General features: G+C 50.9%; 1 protein-coding gene across 3 annotated transcripts in view; it reads right to left on the bottom strand.

The window, feature by feature from the left end:
- Nucleotides 1-17,663, bottom strand: part of ITGB5 (integrin subunit beta 5) — a 63,236-nt gene that overhangs the window by 37,665 nt on the left and 7,908 nt on the right. For 2 of the 3 annotated variants that reach the window (XM_075429754.1, XM_075429755.1), the window contains 3 exons: nucleotides 12,784-12,988; nucleotides 7,434-7,683; nucleotides 3,652-3,820 (listed from right to left, as the gene is read on the bottom strand). In XM_075429754.1, coding sequence (XP_075285869.1) covers nucleotides 3,652-3,820; nucleotides 7,434-7,683; nucleotides 12,784-12,988 — 624 coding nt within the window. Of the gene's footprint in view, nucleotides 1-3,651; nucleotides 3,821-7,433; nucleotides 7,684-8,138; nucleotides 8,166-12,783; nucleotides 12,989-17,663 lie in introns of those variants that run through there. The other variant, XM_075429756.1, reaches the window with a different exon arrangement.

Raw genomic sequence — 17,663 nt, 5'->3', positions numbered from 1 at the left:
TCTTTTCTTTTTAAACAATTGAGGCCAAGAAACTCCCAAAGAGATTAAAAGGATTAATTTGAGTTTCATTTCCTTAGAAACATGGTATGCACAAAGAAAATGAGCTGCCTTCAAACAGTAGTTATAAAGCCACTTCAGGGATGATGCTTCTGCTCGCCTGCCTGCTAATCCCACCTTTAAATCAGGGGCTAAGCATCCCTTTGCAGACAAACTCTGCATCTCCGACACACACTTTCCCACATAAAACAAAATCAGAAAGGTTTTGGTTGCTCAGTTCAGGAGCTCACTTCCAAAAACCACTAAGCACGTGCAGTGTCGGTGCCAATATCCGGGCACTGAGTGCATTTGGTGCCTTGAAGCATCGGACCAGGCTGCCAGTGCCACACCGAAAGAGCTGGAGACCTATGGAAAAAGCACCCGGCGAGGCCAGCACGCCGAGGAGCCACCGCATCTCACGCCGCCTCCGCCAGCAGCTCCCAGGCACTGGAAAATACAGCTCTTCAGCACGCAGTTTCCACCACGAAACCAAGAGCAGCACTCTGCTCCGCTTAAAACAAATAACCAAAGAGACTTTCATTTATTTTTACTGGACTGGGGTTGTTGAACAAAAAAACCTGCACTGACGTCTGCACCCCTCATCTAGTTTTTGATCCCCACGGGATAGAAAGGATTTTGAAAGCAGGGGTGGGACCTGACCCAAAGCGGAGTGAAGTGGGAAGACGTGTCTCCACAGGGCTGGGCATGCTAGGGAACCTGCCCCAACTCCTACAACCCGCTGCAGTTGCCTCCCGTACCCCGAACCAGCTTCTCCCTCCTTGCAGCCGACAGCGACTGGCAAAACCGCCACAGCTGTCTCAGCAGAGCCAGGCCCTCCAAACCCTATTGAAAAGACGGCAAAACCCTGCATCGGTATTTCCAAGCCTGAAATAAATATCTAAATTTATTCTTTGGGCGCTGAATAATAAAGGTTTAATTGCCAAGGCACAAACTGCCAGGAGACCTCCCTGGATTCATCAGTATGTCCAAAACCCCACCAGTTTCTCAGGTGCAGACTGTTCTGGAAGAAAGAAACAGATACAGGTGCAAGACAAATACGCCTTCGAGATTAAAAGCCCAAACCTCCTCTGTTTAGCATAGCTCTGAAAAGCACCTCAGTGTTTCCCACATGTCTTGGCCACCTCCATCTACCAGTGTCTTGCAAGGACCAACTAAAACTGTTTTAAAAGACACTTTATTTTCTAATCCAGCATTATCTCCTTGCTGCATCTTAGTGTATAAGATCTGAAACTTAAACATACTACCAAGCCATATAATGCTTGCACTTAAAGAATGGCAGAAAACCAAAATACTGCAAGTGGAAAATGTAATTACAGAAGGTTGATTAATATTCCTGGCTAACCATTTTAACATCAGGATAAAGGCTTATTGTCTCTGGCTCTTTCATGACCTCCAGAATAACATTTACCATATCTTCATCTTTCAGAAAGGAGCCAAACCCCGGGCTTGCTCGTTAGTCTGTATTAGCTGCACAAACTTTCCCCATTCCTTGGGTTGAAAACCAGGCCAAAAAATTACTTGAGCATTACAGAGCTCTTAGACAGCTCACGCAGAAGAAATGCTTGATATGAATTACAGCATAAAAATACCTAGTCAACAGAGTAGGTTTTGTTTCTGCAGCCTCAGTGCTTGAATGGGAGGAGAAGACCACACTCGGACACCATGGCTTGGAAACAGCAAGGCTCTGCCACGCCATGACCGGCTCTCCCTGGGACGTCCCCCTTGATGACACAAACTCTGCTGCTGAGCACAAAGTACTTCATGGTCAATATGCCGCATCATCCCGAAGGCAGGGAACTTTCTAAAGTCATAACTGCCCTAAATCTTGGGTTTTGAATATGGTGGAGTGTGGAAGCCGGAAAAATCTGGAGTGTGCCAGCAAGATGTAATGGGGCCAGAATTTTGGCTATATCAATCAGCTGGGCCAGAATTTTGGCTATTTAACTCTGGATGGACGGACCCTTTGCTGCTCATGGCTGCGATCAGCTGCTCCACCCACAGCAAGAGGCTGCCAAGGCAGTGCGTGCGCGCTACGGCACAGCCGGTTCTCCTGCCTTGCACACCAGTCCCATGGACTTTCTTTCCCACACCCAAGCTCCAGTAATTAATTAACATCTGTGGCTGCAAAAATTCTTCTGTCATGACTTGCCACATCATGTCAAGAGCCACACAAGCACACATGCTCACCTCTGCTCACCCTTCCTAGAAGATGCTCAGTCCTGAATTTAGATGGCACTAGTATCTAAATTCATCTTCTGAATTTAGAAAGGACCAGGCTGTGCATTCAAGAACCACAGTCAAAGATTTTGGTCCTTACCAACAGTTTTGAGACTGGCACAAACGTGTAGGAAATATCTTGTAGGTCTCCTGCCTTTCAACAACACCTCCAAAATGAGACCCTGTGATACACACCACAGTATTTCTGCACTGTAGGGAAACATTGTCCCATTTTTGCAATAATGTGGTGGAAGGGACTGCAAAAAACCATGTAGTGGGTGGCACAACTGAGTCACCGCCCTGAGATGTCTCTGCTTTAGCCACGAGAGCCACCCCTCCAAAACTGAGCAGCACTTTATGCCCAGAGTGAACTTTATGCACTGTAGTTGTGCCAACAGCAATATCTGTGCCAGACTGGGAGAGGGAAGATGACTGCTGGGTGGCATCAGATCCAACAGAGCAGGTTCAGTCCTGCCGAGAGCATGAAGTGTAAAGGAAGCCAACCCAGGCAAGGGAAGCTCTGGTTTCCCACAAGCCTGCGTCTCATCATTCCTGCAGACGATGCCTATCTCCCGGCTCCCAAAATCCAGACCCAGAAGAAAACACACCCAACCCGAAGGACTACGCAAGGCTGGAGTGAACAAAAATCAAACTGTATGTCAAGAGGGTCAAAGGCAACCAGAGTCATCCCCGGTGAGCAGGGCAGCTCAGCCACACGGCAGAGAGGACCAAACACTTCCATCTCTGACACACAAAGGGATACGGAGCAAACCGCCTACTTGTTCCAGAAAGATCTTCAAGCAAATATCTCCAGAACCCCTAAGGACGTGGCTAACATAGTACCAAGCTAATGAACTCTGTCTTTAATTACTGCTTACAGCTCCAGTTTTGCTGACAAAGAGGGAGAGCAGGCTATCAGCGCCCGGAGGTGGGATCTCCACACACAAATAGGGCAGGTACAAGCAGAAGAAACCAGCTCCAACCCTGAACATGGGTCAACCACTGCAAGATGTGTTGGACAGACACTTATAAAACGCGTTAAGCCGATGCCCGGTGCTGCTGCACACGAGGGTACATGAATCTGAAAGGATTTCATCCCAGGTTGTCAGGAATCAGCACCTAATAGTCTAACTGTGTGATGAAATCTCAGCTCTAAATTTGCATTTGCAAAAGCTCCATTTTTACCCCTTTAAACTAGAAAAGGTATTAACCTTTTTTTTTTTGCCTGTTCATGTACAAAAGCACATGAAAACAATACATTTCCAGGCCTCTTTCATGGTAGTTACTTCCAAGAAATCCTTATCCTGGCCCAATAACAGAGCAGAAAAAACCTCCTCCTCTTTTTGCCTTAACACCCCAGAAATCAGAGTGGCTCACCTTGCACACGGCAGCCTGCAAAATCGCATCGAAACCGCCCTCCGGAGCATCTCGGTTGCGGGAAACCTTCTGTTTCTGAACTTCTTCATTGAAACGGTCGACTTTATCCGTTAGGGACAAGAGGTGGCGGAAGCCAAAGGATGGGACGCAGCTGGGGAACAGCTTGTAACTGCAGGAGGAACAGAGAAGTGGTCAGCTGGGAGGAACCACACCAGCAGCCAAGAGCTGCAGAAGCTCCCAGCTCTACCAGGCTGATCTCCAAATCTTTGCTCAGAGGGATGAAATACTTCCACAAGGCTTCATGTTTTGGACACTTCAATTTCTGACTATTTATCTACAAAACTCTACAGTAGAGCCCACATTTTTGGTTCCCCCCAGGGGCTTTGAGTAGCTGAAGTTTCCAGAGATCTCACCAGGACCAAATATCTCTTTCCACACAAGGTCCGGGTGGAGACACCAAGCACTGGGCCACGCAGCTCTGGAGTTTCAGCACCCTGAAAGTGGTCTTCACACTCGAACCCTGCAGTGCAGGATGCAACCCACAGTGATCTAAGAGGGCACATTTTGGCTGGAGGGCCAGAGCCACCCTCCCCAGCAGCCCAGGATGGCGGGTTGGTGTCAAAGGGCATCACACACGAGCACCACTGTCAACAACTACTTTTCGTCTATTTTTCAATATGCATTTTCACTCTGTCATCCAGTTTTCTTGGCAGTATGTGCCAGTCCGCACCCACTGCACGTCACCAGGCACCTGGCAATTGCACACCACGAGGGGCATTAATAACTAACGCCACTCACACATCCTCCCACTCTCCCTGCAAGCCGGTAAGCAAACACCGTCTCTGCATTCCAGAGCACCACTGGAGCAGAAAAGTAGGAGTGGCACCCAAAGGCAGACAAAATGCCTCAGCAGGTTACCAGGCAAAATTTTTTTCCCCCATATTAAACAGAAGGCAGCTCTGGTGCTCACCGCACGGCCAGGAGAGCTCAGCAGAGCAGCTCCCGTGGCATGGGAAATCAGTGAGTGCGTGCAGGGGAGAGGGACGAGAAGGGTTAAGAAGAAAATGTGTTTAAAAAGGAGTTGGGCTAGTGCTAATTCACTCTTATCTTCAAAGATAAAACCTGGAGAACAATTAAAGGCCTCTGCTGAGACATGCTCCACTATGGGTAAGTTGTAAGAGGCTTTTCAGACAAAGGAGTATTTAAGATTTAGCACCCCTGGGAACTCAAATGCCTCACAAGGGAACCCCAGAGCAAGGATTTCCACCCGCACAGCCATGCACACACCTAACCACGGGGCAGGTCCCACTGCCTGGGCCTGGCTGGCAATTAGAGCCATCCCTTGTGACCAACCCCGTATTCAGACTTCATCCTGCTCACACCTACGGCCAAGGCAAGCAACGTGCGACGTCTGACGCCTCTGCACTGCAGGGTCTCAGCAAGCAGCCCTTAGCCCACACAGTGCATCTGGGTCCTCAGTTTTCTAGAGCCCTGGTGCAGAAGGAAAACACTGACGCACTATAGGGTCCCACCTCCCATGAAGATGTATAATTTAACCCTTCCTTGTTTGTTTTACTCTCCAGGTTTGCTGGCAGAAGCCATGGGCAGCAGCAGGACAGAAGGTGGCTATCTGAGTGAGTATGCAAGGGCACACAGCAGTGTGGGTGGGTTATCTCAGGCTGTAACCTCCACAAGTCATATCACAGACAGATGGGCAACTGGGTGTTCAGTCAAACCCTCTGCCTTCCTTATCTTTTTAAATTTAGTGTTTGTTTCCTTCATATTATCTCTTTTGAATGACACCGTGTCTGCAAGAGGCCACGTCCTGGCTCCCCGGGAGGTCCCAGCCAAGATGCTGAGGCAGGAGCAGGGGCAAGCAGCGAGCTGGGCTGAGATGGAGCAGGCACAAGGGATCCCAGCCAGACCCCGCATAAAAACAGGGCTGCACCCCACCCAGACCTGCAGGACAGCCATCACTGCAAGGAGAAGGAGGAGCAAGCCTGGACCAGGGGCAAAAAACAGCCACCGCAGCTCAGGTTTACTTGCAGCTTTTCTCAGATGTGAACAGGCCACTGGACAAAGTCTGCTTTGACACTAGAAATAGCTGCAAAAAAACCCACACCTGACAACCCACCTCACTGCCACATCAGCGAGACACTTGGCAGCAGCAACAGCCTGCTTGCAGAGCGGACAGGAGAAGGCCCCACTGCCAGAATGGTCAAACCAGAAGGACATGCAGATAGCCTGACCATGGCGGGAGAAAATGAGGCAACATCTCTGGATGACCTCGATGAAAGGCCATCAGCAGTTTCAGGCATGCCTCGCTGCACAGTTGTCCAGCTCCATCCTCTTCCACCCCACCTCTCCCCATCCGCATAATCACCCTACTTCACTCAGCAAAAGCCATGTCACTTCAATTAAATCACACACCAGCCAAACAAAGTTTTCACTGGAGTGAAACACCCTCCCCAGCCTGTGAGCAACACGAGTGGGTGATGGAGACCAAGGACGATGGAGATGGCCGAGCATATCCCTCCAAGGCCATGCAAAGTTTTCAGAAGGAAGAGCTATGAAGAGTGTGGTGAATATTGTCTATGCTTCATAGACAAAGCACAAGTTTTCAGTGTTAAAATCTATTTGACTTTCCTCTCTGGCAGAACTGGTGAAAAGAGAATATAGGTAGTTTTGTCTGGTCAACGGTCAATGTGCAATGAGATGCCAAATGCTTGGTCAATGCCAAAATGTGCCTGGAAACTCATAGCTGATGCAAGCTCTTTTTAATTTGCCTCTCACATGGAAAGCACTCGCAGAGCTTGGCACCCATTCATGCGGTGATCTTACAATGTAAGTAGCCATGAATAGCTCAAATAAAAGAGCTAACCTTACTGCCCTTACACGACTAGAAAGCACCCCAACGACGGATGAGTTGAAGATGGGGACTACGAAGGCAAGTGTCAATGGTGACATTCTCCGAGGAGGGAACCTGCGGCTGTATCCACCCTTTCGTGCCAACATCCAAACCTGTCTGAGCCTGGACATCCTCCACTACACCCAGTTTCCCTCTAGCATAATCCCCAATTCAACAGACTTGATCTCGATTCTGGCGGTTAGAGGCAAACAAAAAGACTCCAGCAGAGACACTAACAAGCCAAATAAAAAAAAAGGAGGAAGGTTCTGATATCACACCAGATCATTTGGGTCTTTTGCAACTACCAGTTTGCTTTCCTTCCACAGCAACAAAGATAAAAAAAAATGCCTAACATCTTCAAAACACTTTGCAAGAACTCATTAATCAGTCCTATAGGCTGTCACAAATCTTACTTCCCCCAAACACTTCTGCTGGGGAGGACTTATGTTGCCTTGGTCTCCTTATCTGTAAAATGGAGACAAAGAGCTTAATTGATTTACTCAAGGCCAAACTATGATTCAGATCTAGGGTCAGTAACCAGGAATTTCTGGCTTTTGCTCCTTTTGCTTAAAGTCTGTAAAAAAGCCTGCTTTGCCTGCATCCTGTTCAGGTACTTAAAAATAGCTTCAGGCTCCCCATACAACAGTCTCCCATCTCTAGATGCAGAGATCTCCTAGCAGCCACTGCAAAATTGGAAGCTGTCCTATTTTGAATCGCTCTGGAGCATCACAGTGACAGCCACGGCTAATTGGCATTCCCAAAGGTCGAGGTTTAAGTGTGGATTATTATTTAAAGCAAGAATCGGAAGAGAAGACTGCAGCCAGGCTCTGTGCAAACACAGGGCTTGTCCCTTCGGGGTACGCCTACCACTTACCCAATGCAGGGATTGTTTTGGTATCTTGGTGCCGTGTAGGAGAAAGGAGAAATGTTTTTGTCCACGAAAGAGCCAAACCCCAGCCGGAAATTGCTAGTGAGCTTTCGCATCTCTTCAGCCAGCTTGGTCCCCAGATTGCGAATATTATCTAGGTCGTCGTTCATGGACAGGGAGAGATCCATCAGGTAGTAGAGGTCCACAGGATAGTCCTCCACTTGCCGAACCTGAACTCGGAAGGAGGTCCGGTCACCTGCACACACACAAGAGTTGAGAAGGGTGAAAAGGAAACTCCTGGCACACATAAAATCCAGGCCACATGGGGGGCTTGTTCCCCACCTGCAGAGCAGACAGATCACTTGCGAAAGAAGAGGGTGAGGGGAATAAGTTTTCCCAAATCCATCCCTCAGTAGACTAAAAGGAAAGCAGCTAATGACTTTGGGTCCTCTTAAGCTATGTAGTGTACTGGCTGGCAACAAAAAGACACATCTATAGAGTGCATGACTATATTTTACTTTGGAGATATGGGAGAGGGTCTTTCCGTCTCAGCTGAGAGAATATCTAAGGGGACACAAGAAAAATGCTGCTGCTTGGGACTGTGTACAGTCCAGGGGTGTTTTCCTAGAAAACTGGGAAGAAAATCAAGCAGAGTGAACCTCAAATATATGTTTCACAGATGGCTGAAAGAGGGACTCTTCACACGCTTACTTGGGTACGTCCTCAGAGCAAACCGGGAGCAGTCCAAGAAGTCCTGCACAAAAGAGAGAAGGAGGTGGAGCAGGAGAAGAAAGAGGGTCGGGAGAAAACAGCTAGCATGAGATAAATGCAAGATGTCCTCTGAGCTGTGCAAGGAGGTCAAGTCAAAGTAGACACAAAAGAAACACCTCTGAGAAGGACCTCTCCTCCAAGAAAGCGCCATACCACAAACATTCTGGAGAAAGCAGGGCAAATAGGAAGTGAACTGGAAAAAGAAGGCTGTTACGGTCATCTGGGGAAGTACTGAGGCAGAGATGAAGCTTCCTGAAGTGATGAACACAAGAGAAGGAGCTGACAGGGCTGAGTCACAGGCTGTGCAAATGTGAAGAACAGTGGAAAGCCTTTCCCCTGACCTTCCCCTTTGCCAAACCACTCTCACCAGAGATGCCCTCCAGAAGGGGTGTCTGGAAGGGGAGGCCACTGCCGGTGCTGCCCACACCTCAAAAAGGTGAAGTGGCTTCAAAGCGAACTCAGCTTCACACCAGATGGACCTCGGTGGAGCCAGAGAGGAGGTGACAAATGTTTGCCTCGCACTTTGCTGAGAGAGGGGTCTAAATGGAAACCCCAGGCTCCAGCACCCTCAGACCCCAAGCTGGTTTGGAGATCCCACGTCCCCAGCTGCCACCTCTGCCCCCTTTTCCAGCTCAGCGGGGCCTCAGACCCAGGGACTCGGATCCTCTCATGACCACGCTCCCCCTCCTGCCCACCTCTCCCAGCTCTTCATGGCCAAGGCTGAACTTCAGGCACTGGCAGGTTCTGCAAACGCTTGCAGCTTCCCCTCGTCTGCCCCAGAAATGAAACATTTCTTAGTACTGTGAAAACTTTTCCCTAACCATTTTCTTGTTCTGCTCTTCGCTCGCAGCAGCACAGCTGCTCCCACTTACCGCCAGCCCAACACCACGCAGCAGCAGCACCCCAAAACCGCCGTGCTAGCAAGACCCAGCATGAGGGGCTTTGCAGCCTGGCAGGCAGAAGCCCTGCATGGCACCTGGGGTCAGGCTGCACCCAGCGGCACGCGGGGCCAAACACCCTCCCCAGCTCCATGACCTGCTCCGTAGCGATCCCTGTAGCCGTCCCCGCGTGCGGGGAGCGAGCAGACACCCTCTCCCAGCCCTCTGCAGCAGCAGCACCCACCCTCTCAGCAAAGGAGCAGGGGTCCCAGCACCCAGGGCGACGTGCATAAGGGTCAGAGCCTGCCTTCTTCTGCAAGCAAAGCTGCGCAGGGTTTAAATCCGGGTCTGCGCTCTTTGCCCCACCAGTTCGCTGCGCATCTCAGCCAGCTCGGTGCTGGGGTACCAGAGGAGTCAGCGAGAGCGCCCAAACCGAGACCTTCCCTCCATTTAGTGATTTCCCTGCGCATTTACATCAAGGGCGACTTCCAAGCCAGGGCTTCTCTTCTTACAGGCAATTGCTCCCCCCTGCACGCGCTACAACCCTGCCTGGCAAACGCGGGGCTGCGGGAGGCACCACCCGCAAGCGTGCACGCGGAGGTGCTGCCCAGGCACCGGCTGCAGGATGCAGGAAACGCTGGCCGTAAACATTCCTCCTCATCCTCCCTGGCTCCCTTTTCCAGCAGGAGCGGGGCTCTCCCGGCACAGCGCTGAGACGCGGCACGCAGCAGGACGCAGCTCAGCGCTGGCTCTGCGGTAAGCAAAGCTATCGAGGTGGCTCAGCCAAGTCAGGTGGGCACGGATTTTGTGGGGGAACAAAGGAGAACATCATTTATACAGTGCAAAAGCTGTTAGCACTGATTGCAGGGTAACAAACAGTGATTGCACGCTAGACTTTAATTTGGTGCTGCAAGAATGTGTTCAACTCCAGGAAAATTCACTCCCATGCCTATTTTTTTCATTCCTACATATTTTTCCCAATGGAATACCCAACCCTTTCAGAAAAAGAGGACATGGCCTTCTGCATTTCCCAACATTTCCGCTTCCAAAACACTGTTCTTCCTGAGCCGGCCCTAAGACGGCAGTTCCTGTGCCAGAAAGGGTTTTTGAGATGCTCTGATCAAACCGTCTCTTAGTAGTTCTGAATTTATTAGTCCCTGAGAAGCACCAAAAATAACAGGATCCTGGGCCTGGTTAATCTTTCACTCCTAGCTGCACAAATCGATTATCTCAGAGAAAATATTGCTAATGTACCCAGATGTAAGTCCAAAAGAATTCATTATTCTCTGTGTGCAGTATTACTCTCACACTTGTAGGGATAACCCAGCCCCCTCCTTCCCCACGTACTGTCACCACCATCCCCTCCGCAGGGCTTTTACTGAAAAGTTTTAAACTCAACACTGAATTCAGAAATGTTTCTTGGATACCGTCACACAGAGGCATTGCAGAAACTGGAAAAACTGATTTTGGCCAATTTAAGAACACAAATTCGACTATCGCGCTCATCCAGGAAAAGCTCCTTTTCGTGCTTGGTGAGGCTTACAGCTTGATGGGCAGCACAACTTGCATCTATTAGTTTTTTTAATTCCTTTTACACTATTCATATATTTCATTTAGCCACAACACAGTGCTTTACAGCTGGAGCTAAGATTCAAAAGCAATATTACAAAAACTAAATGTGCAATCTGAAAGCTACCCTGTAAGGACACCAGTTTAAGGCCTTTGGAAGTCAGCTGTGGGCACAGAGATTTGGGGATGCGACTTCTGCCGCGGGACGATTAGATCAAACTGCCTGGGTGGGAAGGGCAAACAATTGACAATTTGCTCCCTTCTGCTTCTGCTTAGCAGTCTAAGAATAAAAGATCACCACTGCCACAGACCGCCGTGTGAATTCATCTTTGAAATAGTACACTCTTCATGCCCAAAATTAAATCAACATTGTCTCCTTTTTGTCTTGGGTTCACAGGGTGAAACTCATTCTCAAGCTCAAGGATTAATGGATAATTTAAACTGGGGATGCTAACACAAGGGTTTAGGAAGTCACCAGCCCTAAGACGGAGTGCTGCCCATCATCAAACAGAGAGCAAAAATGGGAGATGTTATTACAAACAGCTAGGTATGTCCCTCCTCCTGCCATGACTCTGATGCTCTGCAACAGGCACAGAGGGAGGGGAGCTCGCCGGCTCAGCGTGGGAATCGCTGTGGGGGCCCTTGGGGAGATCCCTGAAGCTCAGCCCAGACCTGGAGGGCTTCTCTGCCATCCGAGGAGAACTGAAGATGGCCACGAGCGTGGTCCTGGCAGGAATGGCACACCAGCCCTGTGCAGCCCCCAGCACCCGACAGCGTGGCCCCCCGGAAGCCGCAGGGAGACGGTACCCCACGCCCTGCCGCAGACCGGAGCGGTGGGCATCCCACCTCCGGCTGGGCAGAACTGCCGGGGACCGGGAAAGGGGAACGTGCTGAGCACCGGGCACCACGCGTGCAGGAGGGTCTGCGGGAGGCGAGCTGTGGAAGCTGAGCCAGCCCTTTCTGCCAGGAATTGCCGCAAGAAACAGGAGGAACAGCAACTCCCTTTTTTTTATGGGAGCAAACCTGTCTCCTCAGCAATGTTCAGTCGCAGAAGCCATGCACCTCGCCGTACATCCAGTGGTCACGACCCTCGGGTACCGGATTTTAAGGCTTTGAAGCAAAATTTCTTTATGTTTGAGGGTCTGACTGATGACAGCAGTCTTACTGCTGAGGAAAAGTTAATTCAGAGACATGATGACTATGCAACCCATGGAATCAAAACAAAAAATCCTGCAGCAACTAGTAGGCTCTGGGAGAGCACTGGCAGCATGAGCACCAGTTCAAAACTCCTGTTTTTCTTGGGCAAAACATCATATTCATTTTTCTGTATGCTCACGAGAGTTGTTGCAAAACTGTAAGCCTTAAAAACACAAAGCAATTGCTTATAATGAATCGACCTTTTATATTTGCTTCTTAACTATGCAATAAAGCGCCTTTTTTTTCCCTTCAGAAATATCGTCTGCCAAATTCTTGCAAGAATTCTGAACACACATGAAAGCCTCCCCCCACCATGCAACAGCTTCTGATAACAAGCATGCTCGCATGGCTCAGTCCAGCCATTCCCTTCTGATTTTTAATTAAAAGGAAAAGATCGAAGAAAAGTGATGGCTCAGGGGAATGAAACAGGGACCTGGCCACAGTCCAAGGCCTGAGTCACAAGTTCAAATCTCCACCTTCGGCCTTGATCCCACGGCTCTTTTGCATACCAACAGAAAACAGATATGCGCTTTTGTTTCCAATTTATAGAAGGAGCTGTCTCAGTTTAGAGTCAAGCACTGTCAGCTTTGTGGAGGATCCAAAGTTATTTTAACTCCTTCCACCCAAGACTATATTTTTTTAGTCGAGCAGGTTCCTTTTAAACAGATGCAAAGGCTAAGACTAGTACTGACAACAGTTTTGGGTGGGATTTGATGGACCTTGCTTAATGCCAGTGTCATCTCATAGAGAACATGCACCTCAGCCCCAAACTTGTTCACGATCCACCACCAAAGCTCACAGGCTCTGGAAGGGGCCAGCAGCCCCTGCTTTAGTGAGCTACAAGGTCACGAGCTGTAACACGCTCTCAGCATGTCCTGGCCACCCCTTCTTACCCCCACAAACACACCTCAGCACGTGGTTCACAGCCACTGGGGACTCACCAGGACGAAGATTCAAGGCGACCTTCTGAGGTGTGATCTGCGTGACGTCCAGGTGGGTCTGGCCAGAGCCCTTGCTGCTCAGAGGGACGTTCTTCACCACATTGATGCTGCTGCTGGGGTTTTCGATGGCTCCAGCACAGCCGTTTGCAACCAGGTTCTGCAGGAAGTCACACCGCGACGTGATGGACTTTGTGCTGCCAAACTCCTGTCGGGTGAAGAATGGACAAAAGGGAAGGGGAGGGAGAAACATCAGTCCCACAGCTGGAGCTCTGCTTTGACATGCTGGTATCTGTAGCAAATAGGAGATGACACGAGAAGCTGGTGTCATTTGTGGTGACTGTATCTAAAAGCAGCCTGCACTGAGCCTTGACCCTGTCAAAGAGATCTACCAAAAAAGAAACCCTGCAAGGGTTTGAAAATTGAATTTGCGCTCAGATTATCGAAGCAGAAACCTAATCCTGGGTTTCCACCCCAGCCACAGCAGCAGCGCTTGCTCCCAGCCCTGTGAAAGCACAGCAAAGTGTTTGGTTTGCAGCCTGGACAGCCAACGGCCATCTCTTTGAGGGGAAAAGTTGAGAAGCTGTTATTTCTTGCACGTGCAAAAAATAACATCATCGCCTTGAAGGAGCTTTGCAAAAGAGAGAGGGCAGGACAAGAAGGTGGCACCACGGGACACGGGCCAAACCCACCAACCCAGAGAGCCAAGTCAAGATGTGAAGCTGGAGACCGAGGCTGGGTGGCTCCAGGGACCTGTGCCCTCTTCCCCAGGCAAGATGCCACACATCCCCGCGCAGGCACCGCCTGTGCCCCCACCCTCGCACCTCCGCACAGCGGGCGTTGGTACGACACCATCGCATGAGAAAACAGAAGTGACCACAGCAAGGGGTCCCCGAGGCGGAGCACAGCCGGGGCGGCTTGAGGTGGGCAGGCTGTCCTGCAGAAGAGGGGAGGTGGGAGAGCCTGCATGGGAGGTGGTCAGCAGGCGGCCCGTGCCCAGCGCAGGCAGCAGCTCGCTCCCGGAGCACGGGCTGCCGTGGCAGGGAGTCTCCTGGCGCTCCAGCCCTCGCTGCGAGCCCCACGCACAGTGCACAATGCAGCCTTGTGCGGGGCAGCGCTCAGGAACAGCCGGCCGCACAATGCAGCCTTTTGCAAAGAGCACATTTCTTAGAACGCCTTTTTTTTTTTTCCCTCTCTCCCCAATAGGGCCAAAGGGAGCAAGTCGCATGCCCAAAACTTACTGTATTTTCAACAGCTGATTCCTACTTTTTTCTGCACTATAACAATAGAGACAACCTTCTTCTGCTCCAGGGCTGACGGATTAAAATGACATGAAATAATGCAGAGAAGATGCTCACAGCCATGCCAGCCCCTCCTTCAGCTGCACAGCCAAAAAGCAGCATGGGACTGAATAAACCCCACTTTTTGCTGATGCTCCAGCATGGCAGAGGATGCAGGAGACATCAAGGAGGGAGAGGTTGTCTGACAGATCTCACTGTCACACCCCACAGGGTGCTCCGGGGTTCCCCCGAGGACAGCCTTGGCCACGGGGCCCAAGGACACAGAGAGAGGCTCTCTGCTGCATTTTCTCACTATGAGGTCCCTGCGCTATTTGAAAAATGCGAGATCTGCATTCCAGCATCCAGCAGCGGGGTCCAGACAAGGAGGCGGCACGTTGGATGGATACGAACTCGAATTTCTTGGAACACGCCGTGTAAACAGATGAACTTCCAGAAAGGAGGACTGGGACTATTTAAATCATCTCCAGCATGACAAAATAAAAATCAGAATCCCTCACAAAACTGAAAACAACACACAGCCTTTCAGAACAGCACGTTTAGGGCAGCCTCGGAGAAAAGTTTCTCTGGGATGTGGTTTGACCTAAAATCAGTGACAAGCTGTCGGGGTCCAGGCGCTCTCCCGGGCCAGTCCACCCAGCAGCAGGGCACCTGCGGGTTCATGCTCTCCTGCTCTCCAGGCAAGAACCTCTGCTAGCTCATTTCTGCTGCCACCTACTAGCAAGGGTGCTCTGGTTGTGCAAAAAGCAACGCAAACAGCACCAGGAGTGCAGGCGGGAATTAACACTGGAGAGAAGCACCCAAGTAGGACGATATTTAGGGCTGCTCATGCAACTGCAGCCTTTATCAGGCACTTCCAGTCCTCCCTGGGGTCTGCTCCATAGCCTCTTGATGTGAACGGAAAGACTCGACTTCAAAGGGCTTTGAATTAGGGCTTAATTTTCTGGCTGGGGCTGGGGTAGCAGAACAAGAGCCAGAAGAGGCGGGCAGCCCAGGGAGAGGAGGATGGCGGCTTCCTCCCCCAGCTGCTACTCTTTAGCAGTCGAGCTCGTAACACGACGAGAGACGGCTCTGGGTATGGTACTGTTTATACCGATGTTCGTTGTCCCAGCAAGGGGCGTACATGCGAGCCGCATCCGCGTGCCGAGGACAAGACGGCGCCAGCACGCGGGGCGAGGAGCACGCCCGCGTGGGACCTGCCAGGAGGTTCTCTGGCGCAGGGCGCCCGTGCATGTGCAAGCCTGTCCATTTGCGTGGCAGCGAGAAACGGTTACCGCTGCGGTGTGGTTTTCTGCAGCCTCTGTGACAAAAGTTCTTCAAAGGATGCCCAGGAGGTTGGAGGGAAGCCCCGCCACAACTCTCTCTGATGGGAGCTGCACCAGGCTCTCGGGTCAGCAGAAGCTCTGCACTCCTCCAGTCCCCGGGTCCCCCTCGCTTGACCCAGCCATTTTCTCTTAAACTTTCTAAAATGGGCCCAGAGGACTTGCCACAGGGCAGCAGTCGCTAAGCTGCAGCTCCACTCAAATCACAGAATCACAGAATGTTCCGGGTTGGAAGGGACCTCTGTGGGTCATCTAGTCCAACCCCCCTGCCGAAGCAGGGTCTCCTACAGCAGGCTGCACAGAACCTTGTCCAGGCGGGTCTTGAATATCTCCAGAGAACTAGAATCCACAACCTCCCTGGGCAGCCTGTTCCAGGGCTCCGTCACCCTCAGAGGGAAGAAGTTCTTCCTCATGTTCAGACGGAACTTCCCATGCTTCAGTTTGTGCCCGTTGCCCCTTTTCCTGTCACTGTGCACCACTGAAAAGAGTCTGGCCCCATCCTCCTGACGCCCACCCTTGAGATATTTATAAGCATTTCTAAGGTCCCCTCTCAGCCTTCTCTTCTTCAGGCTAAACAAGGCCAGCTCCCTCAGCCTTTCGTCATAGATGGAGAGATGCTCCAGTCCTCTCATCATCCTCGTAGCCCTCCGCTGGACTCTCTCCAGTAGCTCCTCATCTTTCCTGAACTGGGGAGCCCAGAACTGGACACAAATCCAGACCTTCTCTCATTCGGCGAAATGCCGCATTACCTGGGGTGGAAGAAAATACCCCCCCCTCAGGGGCGCAGCCACCCCAGGGGAGGGGGGTGAAGCTCAGCACCCAGGGGTGCAGGATGGATCCCGACTTCTGCTTTGGTTTCTAACCCAGGCAGGGTGACATCGAGCAGGGGAGTGACAGTGGCCTCGGGAAAGCCCTGGCAATTGCTGCAGCACTCTGCAAATATCCCTCGCGCGCACCCGCAGGTCAAACCCCAAAGCCAAAACTGCGGCTACCAGGTACCATCCAACTCCAGCGCAAAGCGTTCCACAACAGAGAAAACCGAGGCTCCTGGAGGTTAAATGAAAGGAGAAAGGGATGAGAAGTTTTGAGGAGCAAAGAGTATTGAGCAGGTCCAAATATTTCACAAGCAGCCATGCCGAAAGGCAGCCCCACAGCAGCTCAGACACAGCACGTCGGTCCAAACCCCAGCTGCCCCCGAGCAGAGGACACTTTACAGTTCGTTAAGCGATTCAGCGCGCTCAAATGCCTGCCACCCATCTGCCCGCACGCCTGCTTCAGCGAGAAACAGAGCAGGTACCCCTCAGCAAGCGGGAACTGCCCCAGGCATTGCTTGGTGCCGCAGAGGAGCATCGGCTCAGGAAGATCCCAGTCCCAGTCCTGGTGAGGAACGCTGGCTGCTCGCAGCCCAGTGGGCACTTTGCAGGCCGGCCCCGCACTAACAAGCTCACAAAAGCAAATGCACACCAGCGGACAGAAGTGAATGGAAACAACAGTGTGACAATTACATGCTCATCAGTTTGACAGTTTTGAGACAAATTGCTTGGTTCATGCCATAAAAATGGAGGATCGCACTGACTGTATCTAACTGACTATACCAACTCCTGACTAGACATGTCCCTACCATTTTTTGCTTTAATCAGTCCAGTTCTGCATTAATTCAGTCTGAAATATGCCTGCTTTCTCCATTGAAAAAAATGGACATGTTCCCTCTAGGAACATCCTTGACTTTCCTTCCTCAGTCTCCAGGCACACAGTTCTGAGATGGGAGAGGACGGGGTACAAGCAACCTGCTGGAAAACAGATGGTGCCAATAGGCAGAAATTTCAGTTCAATTAATCAAAACGGGAATTTCAGTTTAATTAATGTAATTAACGTGCATCTGTTTTGCCTGTACACACACAAATGCAATCACATAGGTAATGCATGGATGAGCACACAGTGTACACGCACCTAACAAACCAGAGGAGCCCCTGCACATCGGTACGCTGCTCCCCAAAGCGGCAAACAGAAGATAACAGCAACGTCATTTTTTGCCCCGTACTGGTACCCCTGAGTGCTCTTTTGGAGAGCATCCTCCCTGCAATCACTCCAGGTAGGTCTGTGTTCATGATAAACCTGTCCATCACACCCCACCTGGCAGCTCAGCGGGCAGCGCTGAAGCCCCTTCCAGAGCTCCCTGCTCTCCCCAGCAAGCACAGCAAGCCCCGCTGAGCCTGGGCAACCTGACGCTGCTGCAAAAGATGAACGAGCATTCTCCTCTGCT

This window comes from Opisthocomus hoazin, chromosome 9, assembly GCF_030867145.1.
Source record: "Opisthocomus hoazin isolate bOpiHoa1 chromosome 9, bOpiHoa1.hap1, whole genome shotgun sequence".
Lineage (NCBI taxonomy): Eukaryota > Metazoa > Chordata > Aves > Opisthocomiformes > Opisthocomidae > Opisthocomus > Opisthocomus hoazin.
The sequence above is the reverse complement of the archived record's forward strand: the minus strand, read 5'-3'. Positions and strand labels throughout refer to the sequence as shown.